Source organism: Echinops telfairi, unplaced genomic scaffold (assembly GCF_000313985.2).
Source record: "Echinops telfairi isolate 266 unplaced genomic scaffold, ASM31398v2 ScPeMD7_9;HRSCAF=40, whole genome shotgun sequence".
NCBI lineage: Eukaryota > Metazoa > Chordata > Mammalia > Afrosoricida > Tenrecidae > Echinops > Echinops telfairi.
Genome location: NW_022103906.1, coordinates 51339055 through 51356465, shown reverse-complemented (window position 1 = coordinate 51356465; position 17411 = coordinate 51339055). Strand labels below are relative to the sequence as shown.

The following is a 17411-nucleotide window of genomic DNA, read 5'->3' as shown; positions in this document are numbered from 1 at the left end:
GCATCACAGAATGCCAATTTAATAGAAGAAAGTATTCTTGCATTGAGGGAGTACTTGAGTGGAGGCCCAATGTCCTTCTGCTACCTTAGTACTAAACCTATAAATATAGGCACATAGATCTATTTCCCCATCCTCATATAATGTACATGTCTTTATCTAGAGATCTATAAATGCCCTTTGCCTCCCAGCTCTTTCCTCTATTTCCCTTGAATTTTCTCCTGTCCCACTATCATGCTCAGTCCCCACCAGGATTTCAGCACTTCCTCTCTGTTATATTCCCCTTGATCATGCCCTACCAGGTCTCTCACACCCACCTCCCCACCAATTTGGATCACTTGTTGTTCCCTTGTCCCTGGGTTTGTTAAAGAAAAAATAATTAACTTAGGTTTAAAGATAATTTTTCTATTATCATCTTTCTTTTTAGGTAATAATTTACTTTAAGATCAAAAGGGGAAAAATAAGTTTCTAAATATTTTACAGATTTTCCTGGAGATAGATTTCTTCTCTAACAACACAGTCATATATCCATTTCTTTACCCAAGAAAATTTGTAAAAGTATACAGTCACATAATAAAGTGACTAGCATCACAGGACTGCGCACTAGAATTGAGATTTAACTTCAACTAGAATCATCTTATGGAACAGTTTTACTTTACATTCATGGAGTCACCAACTGGAATTCACTAGATGGCAACTAACAACTACAATTTGATACCTGTATACACTTTTGTGACACTCTTTTTTTTTTTAGCAAATAATAAAACAATGTCAACAGTATTTATTGCTCAGTTGATTTTAAAATATACAATCAGAAGAGAAGAAACTTAAAGGACAAAAAGTACATTGCACGTGCTCTTATGCCATGTTGAAAAGCTATTTATCAAAAAGGAAGTCAGACAAATCCTTGAGGTTTGTAGGGTTTACAGGATTTCCAGTGTAAATTATTCACAAAGATATTCATTCTGTCAGAAGTCACCAGATTCAATATTACTAGCTTTTTAAAAACAACGAGTAAAGAGCTATTAAAATTGTTCTTCAAAGGATTTGTCTTACTTTCTAAATTCTTTATTTTCTATGAAGTTATGGCATATATAAATATAACTTGCATGAAGAAAGTCTTTAATTCTACTGGAAATGTCATTTTTAAATACCTTCTTGTATGTTGAGAATACTTAAAAACATATTAAAAATGAAAATAATCTTGAAGCTATAAGAAAATCACAAATTGCTGAATTCATTACAAGAAAGAAATTGAACTTTTAGGTAAAACAAAACATGTGTTAGATTTCTAAACAAAGTTATAATCAACAATCAGATAGATGCCTAGTCTCAGTTAACATTTGAACTGGATTAAGCAAATGTTTATCTAATATAGCAAATTTTCCTACTGAATGTCACCATAAATGACAACAGATTTTTTAAAATCCTGGTTATGAATTCTGGTGATGATGAGAATGGTTATGATGATGACAAGTACCAACATTAAGTGCTTACTGTGTGTCATGGATTATACGAGGGAGTACCCCCACAAAATTGGAAATGACTGGGTGGAGCAGAGCTTTCATAGTATATAGCAGTACACACTTTTCCTGCTAGAAGAGCATTGAGCAACTCACTTCTAGTACACCCAGTGGTGTTGCCCGGGAAAGTTCTGACACAGTGAATTTTTTTGGTAAAAGTTTCACAGGAACCTTGGTTTTTGTGATGCCCAATTTAAGAGAACAGCATGTGCCTGTGACATTTTGTTTCCTGTGTGGGAAAAATGCTGCAGAAACTGTGGTGATGTTGAACACAGCTTACAAAGACAGCGCTATGGGAAACTGTATGAGTGGTTTTCGCATTTCAAAAAAAGTGAAATATTGATTAATGACAAACCTTGTTCTGGGCATCCATTGGATGGATGCTGACTTGTAGTGCATTTGGAGTTCATTCCACCATATCAGACTGTTAATCAAGCTTTCTATTTAGAGGTTCTGAAAATATTGTATAACAGTGTGTGACAAAAAAGGCCTGATTTGTGGCAGATGGGGGACTGGTTTGCCACCAAGACAATGCATCTGCTTACGCAGGCATCTCAGAGCGTCAGTTCTGCTCTCTGCTTTGACTTGGAACTAACTTAATGACAGCGAGCTGGATTTGCTTTAGTTTCACTATAATGAGTGCTGCTGGCACAGTGCTTATTATGCTCATGGCTGCTAACCAGAATGATGGTGGTTCAAATCTAACATCACTCCACAGGTACACTCCATGGGTGAAAGATATGGCAGTTGGTTTCTATAAAGACTTATAGCCTTGGAAATCTTACGGGACAGTTCTATTCTTTTCTATAGGGTTACACAATTGACTAGATGACAATGGGTTTGGTTTGTTCAAAATTCCAATTTGGGACTGATATTGAGATATACATATACATATATATACATATTTGATGCAATATTATATCTGTGGACTCTATTCTGAGACCAAATATGAAAATTTCTTTCTAAAACTCATTTAAAATTTCTTTTTATAAAATATGAGGCCAGATTTAAAATTTCTTTTTAAAACTCTTTACTTTCAAAAGGATTTTGTCTTGTCTTGTGTGGATCCACAATCAATGCTCATGGAAGTAGCAGTCAAAAGAGATCAAATGACGTGTTGCATTGAGTAAATGTGCTGTATAAGACCTCTTTCGAGTATTGAAGAGTAAAAATGTTACTTTGAGGACTAAGGTGCACCTGACTTATGGTATTTTCAGTTGTTTCATTTGCATGTGAATGTTGGACATGAATAACAAGACCGAAGAAGAACTGATGCACTTGAAATCAAAGATTTCAGTAGAAGAATACTGAAAGTATCATGGAAGGCCAAAAGGACTAACAAACCTTTCTTGGAAGAGGGGTGGCCAGAGTGAAGGCAAGGGTGGTGAGACTGTCGTAAGTCCTTTGGACATGTTATCAGGAGAGATCAGTCCCTGGAGAAGGACATCATGCTTGGTAAGTTAGCGGGGCAGGGACAGAGAGGAAGGCCATCAACAAGATGGACTGGCACAGAGGCTGCAACAATGGGCTCAAGGGGATGGCACAGGACGGGGCTGTGTTTTATTCTGTTGTGCATATGGGTGCTATGGGTCGGAACTGACTTGATGGCACCCAACAAACAAGTAAAACTTTCAAGAGACTATAAAAAGCTTGCAATGTTATAACTTTTTAATTGATGGTTAGATATTTAACTACTGCTGTGGTGGTTAAATATCTCATGCAAATGAATAATGGAAATTATTTTTTGTTTTTCTCTGGCAAGTGAATTCAGAAGAAATCACAACAAAAGTTATTTCCAAAGAGCAGAAACATCACAGTGGATGTGCACTTATTATGGAGAAAAAAATGCATGTCCATAATGAGCTAAAAATTTCCTATTATGAAATTATAACTCGTTAAACATCACTTAAGCCATAATTTTTACATAAGTTAGATAAAATCACAGAATTTAATAGAATACCAATTAATATTCTAAAAGTATGTTAACAGTTTTATCAAGTTTTTTAACAATTTAATATTTTTAGAAAGTCTCGATTTTACCACACCAAACAAAATGTATAGGATACTTATATATTTAATTATTAAAATCCCTATAATCAGGAAACTTACAATATTAGGAGAAGGTATAAAATATAAAAAACAACCAGTTCCAAGGCAAAATATAATTTATGGCATGAAGTACTCAAATATTTCTTTATTTCTAAAAATAATTTTATTGGGGGCTCTTAAAGCTTTTATCACAATCCATACACACATCCATTTGTCAAACACTTTTGTACATATGTTGCCATCATCATTTTCAAAATGTTTTCTATTTGAGCCCTTGGTATCAGCTACTCACGTGCTTTTGTTTTTTACTCAAATATTTCTTGAAGGCTTAAACTCAAAACTCACTGCCATTGGAAAATCTTAATTCATAGTGACCTGATAGAAAAGAATTGACCCCTGCGGTTTATGAGGCTATAAACCTTTAAGAAACAGCCTCTCCTTTCTTCCTCGGAAGAGTTGGTGGTTTCAGACTGCTGACTTAGTGGTTATCAGCTGATAAGGCACCACAAACCCCCAAGGTTCTTGAAAGCTAGGAAGTGCCTTTTCTTACAATACTTTCCTACATACCCCTCCCCCGCCAAGTAGAATACTGTAAATGGACCATTTGCCTCTTGATTCCATGCTTTTGTTCACATAGTTCCCACTCCTTTGGATGCTATCTCCTGCTAGTCTCTGATCAAACTCCTGCATGATCAAGCCTTTCTTTCACTCTGGCTATCTTTCCTATCCTTTCTCTTGAGCTGCCCAATTCAGTATCTCCATTACTTCATCTGCTACCCAATCATGCAATCTAGACGTCTGCTCTAATTACTCCACTGAAAGATTACTTTTAGGATCACTCATAATCATATTACTAGTTCTAACTGAGTGTTGTCAAGTCGATTCTTACTGCTAGTGACAGCACATGTGTCGGTGGAAACAGTGCTTCACAGGGTTTTCAATGGCTGATCTTTCAAAAATGGATCATTATGGGTTTCTTTTGAGCTACCTGTGGATAGACTCAAATTGCCAGCCTTTGAGTTAATAGATTACTGTGATAACAGGTTACACCACTTGGAGACTCTTTACTAATTCTAATGAGCATATTTCTGTCCTCATCAAACTTTTCAGTAGCACTCCACTCAATTAACAATTCTCCCATTTTCCTTTGTTTCTTTTTCTACTACCTATTTCTATGAAGCAGATTCTCTTCACAAAATATTTCAACAGACTAAATATGAAAGTGGTTATGAGAATCCAGTGGTCTTCTATAACATTGGATATTAATGAAATTTGCAAAGAGTGTACACAATGCCAGAAGTTGAGAACCACTGTTCCAGCACACAGAAAGGTGAAACACAATTAGTTTGTGCTTATAATGCAGAAGCTATGGCAAATGTGGAAGAGATGGGAGCCAGAATTCTTGCTCAGTTCTAGTTTCAAAGCCAATCCCCTGAATTACTCTGTTAGAGTTGGATATAAAAATGAAGAGGCAGATTATGAGTCTATTACAAATAAAAAAATAAGGTGATGTTTAAATTTAATATCCTGTGAAAGTTTCAAAAAAAGAGTTTATAAGAAATAATGGTCTAGTAATATTTATTATTTTTTTTATTTTTCTAAACTATTTTATTAGGAGCTAAACCAGACTTCATACCATTCCATAGTTCAAGCATATCAACCAGTGTTGTACGTTTGTTAACACAGTTTCAAAACATTCTTTTCCTTCTTGAATGCCCTTACTCCTCCCACCTGCCCCGTCATGTCCCCCCAGGAACCCTTATTCTACTTATTGTCTTTATAGATTCACCCATCCTGGGTTTCATCTACCCAGAACACATGTAACAGAAACACATGTAACAGTCAAGAAGGCTATCAACAATGACCACATACAACAGAGACAAACCCCAATATGAAAAAAAACCACAGAAAATATTAAAAACCACATCAAGCACAAAGATCAAGTGACAAGGTTTTAACTCTTTGAGTCACATTTATCATTTTAATCTACTATAATCATCTGTTCAATACTGTCTGTCTGAATCATCTGTTCAATACTGTCTGTCTGAAAGCCAGGTTATTCCCATCCCTCACTTATGGCCGGAGGGGAATCACCAGAGGCTTATTCCGTGTGCAGATCCTGCAAATGCATTTTGAGTTTCTGCTGTCACCCATAGTCTTCTGCAACCAGCACCTCACATTTTAAATTCTGATACTATTCTCTTCTTCGGATTATATAATTTATAATCCTTGGATCACAGGTGGTGTTGGGCTTCTTCCATGTGGGCTTAGTTGACATCTCACTTAAATAGCTGATTGTTTGAAAACAAACCTTTAAGACCCAAGACACTATTCTTTCTGATAGTGAGGCACCACCTAATTTCTTCACCATATTTTACTACAGCACCCATATTTTCTATGTTTCTTTCCTGAGGGTAAGTATCCAGCAGGACCATGTTATGAGAACTAATTGTTCCCAGATTGGAGGTAGGATTCAGTAAATGCCTAAAATCTATTCCTGAAACTGTTTCTTAGCTGCCTCTGGTTCATCTTAGAGACATCCTGGTTAATTTATGGTAGAGAATTTTAGCCAGCATCTCCCTGGAACTTAAGGACCTTCTGTTTATAGTGTCCTTGATTAGCCCATGGTACTCATTTTAAAACATTATTGAGAAAGGGAGATTGAACAAGTGCAGGTTAATTCTATATTGCAACACATAGATTATTCACTTGTACAGAATAAATCCTTATGTGACAGGACAGTATTTGCACAAACAGTGGGAGTTGTTGGTCAGGCAAAACAAACAATAATTTTCACTGACAATGTCAGACTCAGGTCTCCCAGAATAATACAGCAAGTAGGGCAATGAAGCAGTACAAAAATGTTAGTAATATTTATAGCATGCTATCTTTTGGAATACCACAATACTCGGTTGAGGGTTTCAAAATTTATAAAGTTCCATATTTTTTTAAAAACTAGAGTTGAGGGGAAAAAAACTTACACAATTATTAAGACTAAAAAAAATACGTACATTTGGGCTCATCTGTTGTAACAGCCAAAATAAAATCAGATGGAGTCATGAACAACTGCCCGTCACATTCTACAGAAGCAAATAAACGGAATCGCCTCTCCCGTGATGTTGCGTAGAGGTCTAAGTCTTCAATGTCTGCTCTGCCTACAGAAACCTAAAAGTAAAGAAAGCAAATACACATGGATTGTGTAAAACAACACTTTTGTTTAGAAGCGAAGTATTTATAATTATGTTGAGTAAATGAAAAAATTCTGTTGGAGAACCTTAATATTTTATAAATTAGCTATATGAATAAAATGACATAAAGCCTAATAAATAAGCATATTAAGGGCTTAAAAAGTATTTTGATTTTAAACTGGCACTCTGAAGAATTTTTTTTTCTTTTTAATTATTTTATTGGGGACTCGTACAATTCTTATCACAATTCATAAATATATCCATTGTGTCAAGCACATATATACATTTGTTGCCCTCACATTCTCAAAACATTTGCCTTCTACTTTAGCCCTTAATATCAGTTGCTCATTTTCTCCCTCCCTCCACACTCCCCCCCTTCCTCATGAACCCTTCATAATTCATAAATTTTTATAGTTTTGTCTTAAGTTACACTGTCTGACTTCTCCCTCCATCTTCTTCTCTGCTGTCCATCCCCCAGGGAGGAGGCAATACTTAGATTCCTGTATTGTAATCGGTTCCCCCTTTCTACTCCACATTCCCTTCACCCTCCAGGCATCGCCCCTCTCACCACTGGTCCTGAAGGAGTCATCTGTCCTGGATTCCCTGTGTTTCCAGTTGCTATCTGTACCAACGTACATCCTCTGGTCTAGCCAGATTTGTAACACTTTGAAGAATTTGTGATTTTGTTCTGTTTTTAAAATTTCAGTCTTAGAGAATGTTAAATTTCTGAACTAGTGGTATATTTAGAAGAAATACCAACCCTTCCTAAAAGACTACTGAGTGCTCTCTAATATAAGCTTATGTGTTTGATCAATTCATTAATTTTTTAAAGGAAGAAAGTTAAATCTGGCAGACTATTTATTTATGGTAACCACTAACAAAGCCATTTAATAGCAATGTTTACATTAGAGTCATTCTAAATTTTACCTAGACTTAAACTGGTAGAATTAGAAAGCATATGTAAGTAGAGCAGTGGTTCTCAACTTGTGGATCTCGACCCCCTTGGGGGTTGAACGACCCTTTCACAGAGGTCGCCCAATTCATAACAGTAGCAAATGACAGTTATGAAGTAGCAATGAAATTAATTTTATGGTTGGGGTGGTCACCACAACATGAGGAACTGTATTAAAGGGTCACGGCATGAGGAAGGTTGAGAACCACTGATGTAGAGCATGAGATGAGAGTTCTTTTTTGTATTCCTTCATTTCAAGTTCTTTGTAGATCATTATTTTTCCACAATTATTTAATTTTTCTCTTACTATTTACAGTATTTTTTAATAAAAGGATTTTTCCTAATAACAAAGAATTTACAGTTATCTTTTATAATGTTGAAAGTAAAAAGAATGAAGTTTTTGTTTTATTTTTGACAATAATAATGAGATTATACTATTCATGCTGTCCAATAATCTAATATTTTTCACTTACCAACATTCCAGCACAATTTCCCACTATTCTATACCATTTGTAATGGTTATAATACAATATTTCACAGTGAGCATTTGTAGCACACATATTTAATCAATCCCACATGGTTGCATATGTAGGTGATAAACCCCTAAGCATTTTTCACTGTTCGAACAAAATGCTTTGGTCCACATTATTACACGGATCTCTGAGTTTATGCCAATCTAACTATCAATACGAGATAAAGTCTATGTTAGCATATTTCATGTAAAATTATTTTATCTGAGCAGAGATAATTTATTTAGGATGGTAAGCTTATCTTTATTATTTCATATATCCTTAAATGACTATTAAGTCATAATGCAAATTACTAATATTATTGCTAAAATTATCTAGATATCTATTTTCTTGAGAAGTCATATGAAAGCAACGCACAAGAAGTTCCAACAAGGACACTCTATATTTCTAAATTATGTTATACTAAATGACAAGCCAAGTAAAAGATTAATCTTTTCCCAAGTATTCTGAAACTTAAGAACTTTCAAACAGGCAAACAAATCTTTAACAAAACGAAATGAACCCTAATGGCATATATAAGAGATGGAATAAGTGGTCTCTGTCATACAATGTATCCAAATCAAATCTATTGCTGTTGAGTTGATTCTGACTCCAATATAAGACACAGAAGAACTGACTTATATGGTCTCCACGGCTGTGAATATTTACAAAAGTATGATGACCCATCTTTATCCCATAAAGAAGCCAGTGGGTTCAAATTGCCAACCTTTCAGTTAGTAGCAGGGAGCTTTCATCACTGTGCCACCAGGCCTAATACAATTTATAGGATTGGATATAATACAATCTATCCAATACTCCTAATACAAAATACTAGTCTGAGAAATGAAAGGTCTGCACGTGGAAAAAAGCAATGAGTCATGTTTGAATAACCAGAAGAAAAGCACAAAAATTTCAAATGAATAGAAATGCTTCAGGAAGAAAAAGGTAATGGTTTAATGTCAGGGAAAAAAATAACTGAATGTACACAGCATATTTAAAAGGCAGTAATCATCTTCTTAAAGTATTTGTATTCATGGACAACTGTAGGTAAGATATGAACACCACATTAATGTACTGGATCAGGAAACAAGAGATTCTTAAATGGAACACCATCACAAAGAACATGGTGCTTGAGAAGGATAAAGCAACCCAGTGCCACAGGCATGCTGGTAGGGCAATACGTTAACAAATGCTTAGGTACTGGGGGATAGTTTTGGCTCTGTCACGGGGGAGAAGTGAACATGAGAGAGACACTGAGCAGCTCAATGGCAATAGTCAGTGATCTCTCTCAATATTTCTTAGCATCAGCACATGCATTTGAGGGGCTTTTTCTTTATCGCAGGGCAAGGAAACTAATCTTGTCTGTGACCATTATTTATTCTTCAGTCTCCTCCTTGCTGGGTTATTTCCTTAGACTGACCTAGCCCCAATCACCTATGGCTCAAGTCTAATGAATTTCATGGATGACAACTGTGCCTGATGGTTCCTCTGGTTTTACCAGTCTCAGTCTAACGTCCAGAATCACATTTTTCACCTCTAATTAGTCTGTATTTTTTATGACTTTTGCTCTTCATTAGTGCTGTCGTTATTGCTTATGATGTCTGTGTTTTCTCACACAAACTTACCTTCCTCAGCATAGTTTATCATTCGCCTACATTGCTAAACCTGCCTGACCACACAGTAGCTGGGAATTCAATCCTCTCTTACAACTTAAAGCTTACGGAGAGCTCCTCCTTTTCCTTCACTGCTACTAACAGTCAATTAATAAAGCTTGTTGTTCCCCTTTAATTTCTCACACCCACTTGCTGCCGCTACCTTTGTTCAAGTTCTCATTACTGCTTTACTAAATTTTTCAGTAATGACCCAACTGTACTTTTTGCCTCTAGTAAATCTTGTCAAGTGAGAAAAAGTAAAATAAGAGTGTAGAACAGTTTATATTCTCTTAACCACCTGTGTAGTTGAAAGAAATCAGACTGAGTTAAAGTTCTCCACTGTACGAGCCCCACCCCTTGTCCAGGGGTAGCACTCATCATTTTTGACAATGTACTCCATGGAGTCCAGCAGTGTAACAAGCAAGAACTATAAAGGCAGTCTGGGTAGCAGTGTGTGAAGGCTTTGTGCCAAAAGATAAACATTATATCCTGCAAGAGGAAAGTATGGTTTAAGAATAAAAGAGATAATGAGACCCTAGTGCTTAGAAGGTCTTCCTAGTAACTGCTGACTTGCTATTTCCTCCATTGTTTTCATTCAATTTTAGTTTTATTAATGCCAAGACAGTCTACTAGGATTGGTTTCAATCAGTTAGAGAATAGAGTAAGACAGAATAAAACAGGAAATCAATACTTAGGTCGTTTTAAAATTCTCTATTCTCTTCTACTGACTTGTCTCTCTTTACTTGCTATATAAATTGAATCCTGTTCCTTAGAAAAGGTATGTTGAAGTTCCAAGTCCTGGTACCTGTGAACATATCCTTATTTTGAAATCAAGTCTTTTAGGATAGAGTAGGGTAGGCCCTAATCCCATTTAAGTGGTGATTTGAAATGGAGAACAGATACAGCGAGGCAGAGGAAAACAGCCACGTGATGATGAACCATGAACAGAAGCCACCAGAAACTGGCAGACCAGCAATAAAGCAGCTCCTCCTCAGAAGAAACCAACGCACAGGCTTCCAGCTTTTAGAACAACTGATTTCTGTTGCTTACAGCCACCCACTTTGTAGTACACCTACTCCTCACTATCTTGTTACCTGACATTTTACACTTAGACAATAGTTTAAAAAATACAGATTATTTTGCATATTAACATGTCTGGCAGTAAGGAATGGCTAAGCCATGTGTAAACTTTACTGCCTCAGGTTTCTCAGTGTTTTAGCAATTATGTAATGATGTGATTTGGCAGTAATAAATGATGCAACTTGGAAATTATGGAATTGCGTCTCCTTACACCATTTGGTGACCTGATGCCATCATCCTCCATTCTTAGCATAAGGTCAATTTTACATAACGATCTAGTCTTTAGAATCTAACCATGGGTATACTTTGTAATCGCATCTCAAGGAAAGTAAGGCACAACTTAAATGTCAGACTTTTGATGACCATAGCTCCGAGTATATTTTGACATTATATAAAGCAACGTTCAATCTTATTATCAGTCTTTAAAAAATCTTCATGGTATTTGGATGCAATTTCTCTTCTAGGTGAACTTTAAAAACAATGTGCCTGATTCTATTTTTTAAATTCTACTGGCTAGGGAGCATACTCACAAATACTTTTAAAACAAAACTAAATACTTCACAGGAGTTATTGGTTTTCTGGGTTTGAAGGCCCAGGCTATAGTTATGTGAGACATCAACTGGCATGATATAGTTCATAATGATTATGTTCTGTACTGGATTCTGGAGAGAAGTATCTGGGAGAGGCCTGCTAAGATAGAACTATTGGTCAATAATTGTTGGGAATAAAAGAGAAAGAAAGAAAGAAAAGATTCGAAGAAGTTAGTCTACAGGACTAACGTCTATTCAAAGCATGGCCTCATCTACCTTGACTCTAGAGTAACTAGATGGTGCTACCCACTAATTGACCATTCTTATCAGGGTGATAATTGATGAATCCTGGCAGAATGGAGGAATATGTGCAATAAAACTCCAAAATCTTACTAGACTGAGACTGGAGGGCTCCTCAAGACAGTTTCCTTGAGATAGCACTTTAAACATTGAACCAAACAGACCTGAGGCCACTTTTTAGCTAAGCCACAGACCAGTCACAATATCAAGACCACTACCTGTGAGGACTGTACTCCGTTAAAAAACCCAAAACATCCATATGAAACCAAACCACCATCAATTACTTTAAAACTAAGATGGGAAGGTATGTGAACAAGGATACTAGATTAATGGCAAGCACTCTACAATATTAAATTTTCTTGTTGGGGAACATGTTTATTTATTCAAGTCAACGACTATATCTTTCAGCAAATCTGCAGTTTTCTTAATGTAAATTTAAACTTTTATGGTATATTTGTGATTTTGCTTTTTTTTAATATCTCCTATTCCTATCTCATTTTTAACTGGTTATTTCTAATGTACTAGAAAACTTCAGATTTTAGTATATTTATATTGTATTCAATTACTAGGAGCCTTCAGTTTTTAACCAGAAAGTCAGAGAGGAGGCAATTTATTTCCACAGAGTCAAACCCTACCAGCTCAAAACCAATGAATCAGATTCCAACTCATAGTGAGTAAAATTATATCCCTGGAGACCCTGAAGAGCAGTTCTACTATGCTCTACAGGGTAACCATGTGTCAGAATAGACTTAATGACAATAGTTTGCTATTTTTCAATCCAACTACCTTGGATCAGAAACATTAAACACTAAGATCTGAGGAGAACTGATAGCACGAATATCAGACATGAGAAAAGCAAAAGGTCATTAAAAAGATATGAAAGAGAGCAAAGTGGATGTCAGAGTGACTCTGAAACTGGCTCTTGAATGTAAAAGCAAGTGAAAGAAATGATGAAGTAAAAGAGCTGAAAACACAGAAGAAAAAATTCAGACTCTGATTTGCAATAATGAAGAATTCTGTAGGCCAAATAGTGAATGATGGCTAAAGCATCAAAAGACAATGGACAGAATCCAAAATTACGGTATCATTTCAAGAGGCAGCATATGATCAAGAGTTAATGGTATTCAGGGAAGCAGTCCAAGCTGCACTGAAAGCATTTGTGGAGAATAAGGCTCCAAGAATTGATGAAATACCAATTGGATTGTTTTGATAAGATGATAAAAGCACTAGAAGCGCTCATTATCTAGGGCAGTGGTTCTCAACCTTCCTAATGCCATGACCCTTTAATCCAGTTCCTCATGTTGTGGTGACCCCCAACCATAACATTATTTTCGTTGCTACTTCCTAACTGTAATTTTGCTACAGCTATGAATCGTAAGGTAAATATCTGATATGCAGGATATATTTTCATTGTTACAAACTGAACATAATTAAAGCATGGTGATTAACCACAAAAACAATATGTAATTCTATATTGTGAAATATTTATTTCTAATGACAAATAAATGAAGTTTTGTCTTGAAGCATGGTGTAGCATGGGTAACAATCTTAATATAACAACAGTAAACTACATTGCTACATTTTGCAACAGGATGCATAAAAATAAAATAAAAACAAAACAAAACAAAAGGCAACGCCAGTGTGAAGGCTGAAATAGCTATTTTTTTCTTTTTAAAATCATTTTATTAGGGGCTCGTACAACTCTTATCACAACCATACATACATCCATTGTGTCAAGCACATTTGTACATTTGTTGCCATCATCATTCTCAAAACATTTGCTTTCTACTTGAGCCCCTGGTATCAGCACCTCATTTTTCCCCTCCCTCCCTGCCCTCCTCCCTCACGAACCCTTGATAATTTATAAATTATGATTATTTTGTCGTGTCTTACACTGTCCAATGTCTCCCTTCACCCACTTTTCTGTTGTCTGTCCCCCAGGCAGGGGGCTATATATAGATCCTTGTGATTGGTTCCCCCTTTCTACCCCACTTTCCCCTTACCCTCCTGGTATCGCTACTCTCATTATTGGTCCTGAGGGGGTTATCTGTACCAAATTCCCTGTGTTTCCAGTTCTTATCTGTACCAGTGTACATCCTCTGGTCTAGCAGAATTTGTATGGTACAAGTGGAATCATAATGGGGGGCGGGGGGAGGAAGCATTAAAGAACTAGAGGAAAGTTGTATGTTTCATCGTTGTTACACTGTACCCTGATTGGCTTGTCTCCTCCCATGATCCCAGATCAGAAATACTCAGGGCAGTCTTTGCAAGAGCATAACGAAGACCATCTTCCACAACAAATCTACTTTTGTATTTAGACTTGATAACCAACAAGCTAGAAAACTCTGTTTCACAAAGATAGGTTGTTGGAAATGGAAGAAGGAGGAACAACACAGTCTCAAGACAAAATAAGATATGACTGCAAACACTTGATCCACAATTTTGTATCTGGCATTGTAGAGAAATCAGTTCTCACTGCATCGCTGTTAATAAGTTCAATGAACTCCTCTTGTGCTGTCTCAGGAACATCTTCAACTTTGACTGTGAATGGGCTTCTGGCAAGTGCACAAGGGGTGTCAGGTAGATTTGGAAAGTATGATGAAATTTCGTCTGCAAGCATGTGCAAGTGTTCTTTCACAGAAATTATCATCGTAATCCTTTTGTCTGGTTCAATGTCATGTTCCTCAAAGAAAGCAGATGAGATAGGTAACATGTAAATTTTATTTTCTCCAATATTTTTTGCCAAAGCTGACATTTCATTTGGAATGATCAGATTTTTTCAGAAAAATCAAGTCATGTTGCATTTGGTCCTTGCAGTGATAAATTTAACTCATTCAAGATGGCAAAGATGTCAACCAAACAAACTATTTTCTACAGTTCACTTCTATAATTGAAAAGTGCTTCAAAGTGTGGTCTGGCTTTCTGATTAAAAGACATTTTGAGTTCATCATGAAGCTCAAAAACACATTACAACTTTTCTTCTTGACAACTATCTCACTTCAGTGGGAAATAAGAGAGCATTATTCGACGCATCCTACTCGTTGCTCAGTTGCGAAAACGGTCGACTGTTTAAAGTGCTCGCCTTTACAAAATTGACAAAACTTATCCTTACTTCTTGTAACTCTTGTGGCAGTGTCTTCATTGCTAATATTTGCCGATGAATCAGACAGTGAGTTCCGATGACTTTTGGTGATTCATTCAGTACCAAACGTTGAAATCCAGATCGACGTCCTAGCAGAGCTGGAGCACCATCTGTGCAAACACCACAAACCCTTTCCCAAGAGATCTTGTGCTCTCAGAAATGAACCAACTGTGTCAAATACATCACGTGCAGTAGTTGTCCTTTCAAGAGGTCTGCAAAAAAGAAACTCATCTTTAAAGTTGCCATCATTAATATAACTCTCGTAAACCAGTAGCTGTGAACAGTTTGCGAAGTCTGTAGATTCGTCAAGCAGGATGCTAAATATTGGAAGTGGAGCAGATTTAAATTTCTGGATTACCTGATTATCAAGAAGATCAGCAGACATGTCATCTATTCTTCTGCGGACAGTGTCGTTAAGCAAGGAAATTGTACTTAATTTCGTAACAAATTCGTCTCCGATTGTAACTTGAACAATGTCTTTGGCAGCTGGCAACAGTAAATCCTCAGCAATGGTGTGAGGTTTCATAGCTCTGGCGATTCTGAGTGCCACCAAATATGAAGCTTCAACGGCTGCTACATTTTGTATGTGTACTTGCCACCGGTGTCAAGTATGGCTTTCTTGAGTCCATCAGCTTTGCTTCTAAAATAGTTGGTATCCTTGCCGGCCAAACTCGATGCTTGCTATCAAAATGGCATTTTAGTTTGTTTGGCTTCATAGATTCCAGTTGACAGAACTTCACAACAAAAAACACACTGCAGCTTCTCAATTCCTGCTGTAAAACCATACTGTAAAAAATCCTCACTATATTTTCTTTTCTTAACGTTCTCTACATGATCCATTGTCATGGGATGGTTTGCTAATGAAAATTATACATAACAATATCTTTAATAATACAAAAGATGATACATGGCATAGTTCAGTCAATACAGTTTATTAAAGTTTCCTATGATCTACCATTCTGTTTTGTTTTTTTTTACATACCTGTTACTATTACAAAGGGGCAGTATTCACATCAACCACAGCTGAATATAAAAAGACTGATCAGCATCCAGATTAAGTTCCCATGTGATTTTACATTTACCCAGGAATTATAATTCATAAAGTGTCATTTTTACTTCCAATACTGCTGCTTTCTACACAGTAGCTGCTTTTAACAGAGTAGTTGCTTTCAACACAGCAGCTGCTTTCTATACAGTAGCTGCTCTCTACACATGTGTGACTGGTCTGCATAAGTACATTATGGTATCAACCCTGTCACATACACCTATATTTGGGCGGGGAGCATGTAATGGTGTTGTCGCAATGATGTCATCATGCTGGGTACTCGTATGTGGGTGTATCTGCATGTGGGTGGACCCACCTGGAGACGGATAGAGGAGCAGTGTCTCAGTTACTAAGACCATCAGAAATAGGTGTTTTCCGATAGTCTGAGGTGACCACTGTGAAAGGGTCATTGGACCCCCAAAGGGGTCATGACCCACAAGTTGAAAAATGCTGTTCTTGAGTAAGAAAGTTGAGAGACAGTTACCTGGCCAAATTACTGGAAGAGATCTCCATTTGTACCCATTACAAAGAAGGGCGACCCAATAGCATGGACAAATTACTGAACAATATTATTAATATTACATGCAAGTAAAATTTTGCTGAGCATTATTCAAAAACAGTTGGAGCAGTACATCAACAAGGAGCTGTAAGAAATTTAAGTTGGATTCAAGAGGACATTGAGCACAGGGTATCATTGATAGTGTTGGATGGATCTTGGCTAACATCAGAGAATATACCAAAGAGATATTTGTGGGTTTTTTTTTTTTTTACTATGCAAAGGTATTCCACTGTGTGAGTCATAACAAACTATGGATAACATTAAGAAGAATGGAAATTCCAGAACACTTCATTGTGTTCATTTGAAATCTTCACGGACCCAGAGGCAGCTGAATGAACAGAACAAAGGAATACTGCATGGTTTAAAACCAGGAAAGGTGTGTGTCAGAGTTGTGTCCTTTCAACATACTTATTCGATCTCTATACTGACTGAGAAAATAATCAGAGACGCTGGAATATATGAAGAAGAATGTGGCACTTGCATTGGAAGGAGGCTTATTAACAACCTGCAATATGCAGATGGTACAATCTTTGCTTGGTGAAAGTGAGGACGACTTGAAGCATTTGTTGATGAAGATCAAGGACTGTAGCCTTCAATAAGGATTACAATTCAATATAGAGGAAACCAAAATCCTCACAACTGGACAATAGACAACATCATGAGAAATACAGAAAAGATCAAAGTTGCCAAGGATTTAATTTTGTTTGTATCCAGTCAGTGATCATGGAAGCGGCAGTCAAGAAATCAAACAACAGATTGCATTAGATGAATGGAGTATATAAGATGTCACTTTTCAACAAATGCGGATCTGTCTGCAATGTGTTATAAAGCAAGGATGTCACTTTTAGGACTAAGTTGGCTTAGCTCAAATCATGGTATCTTTAA

General features: G+C 36.5%; 1 protein-coding gene across 3 annotated transcripts in view; it reads right to left on the bottom strand.

Moving 5' to 3' along the window:
• Positions 1–17411, bottom strand: part of MICU3 (mitochondrial calcium uptake family member 3) — a 111558-nt gene that overhangs the window by 58755 nt on the left and 35392 nt on the right. For all 3 annotated transcript variants that reach the window (XM_004696174.2, XM_045286610.1, XM_045286611.1), the window contains exon 2: positions 6581–6734. In XM_004696174.2, coding sequence (XP_004696231.1) covers positions 6581–6734 — 154 coding nt within the window. The remainder of the gene's footprint in view (positions 1–6580; positions 6735–17411) is intronic.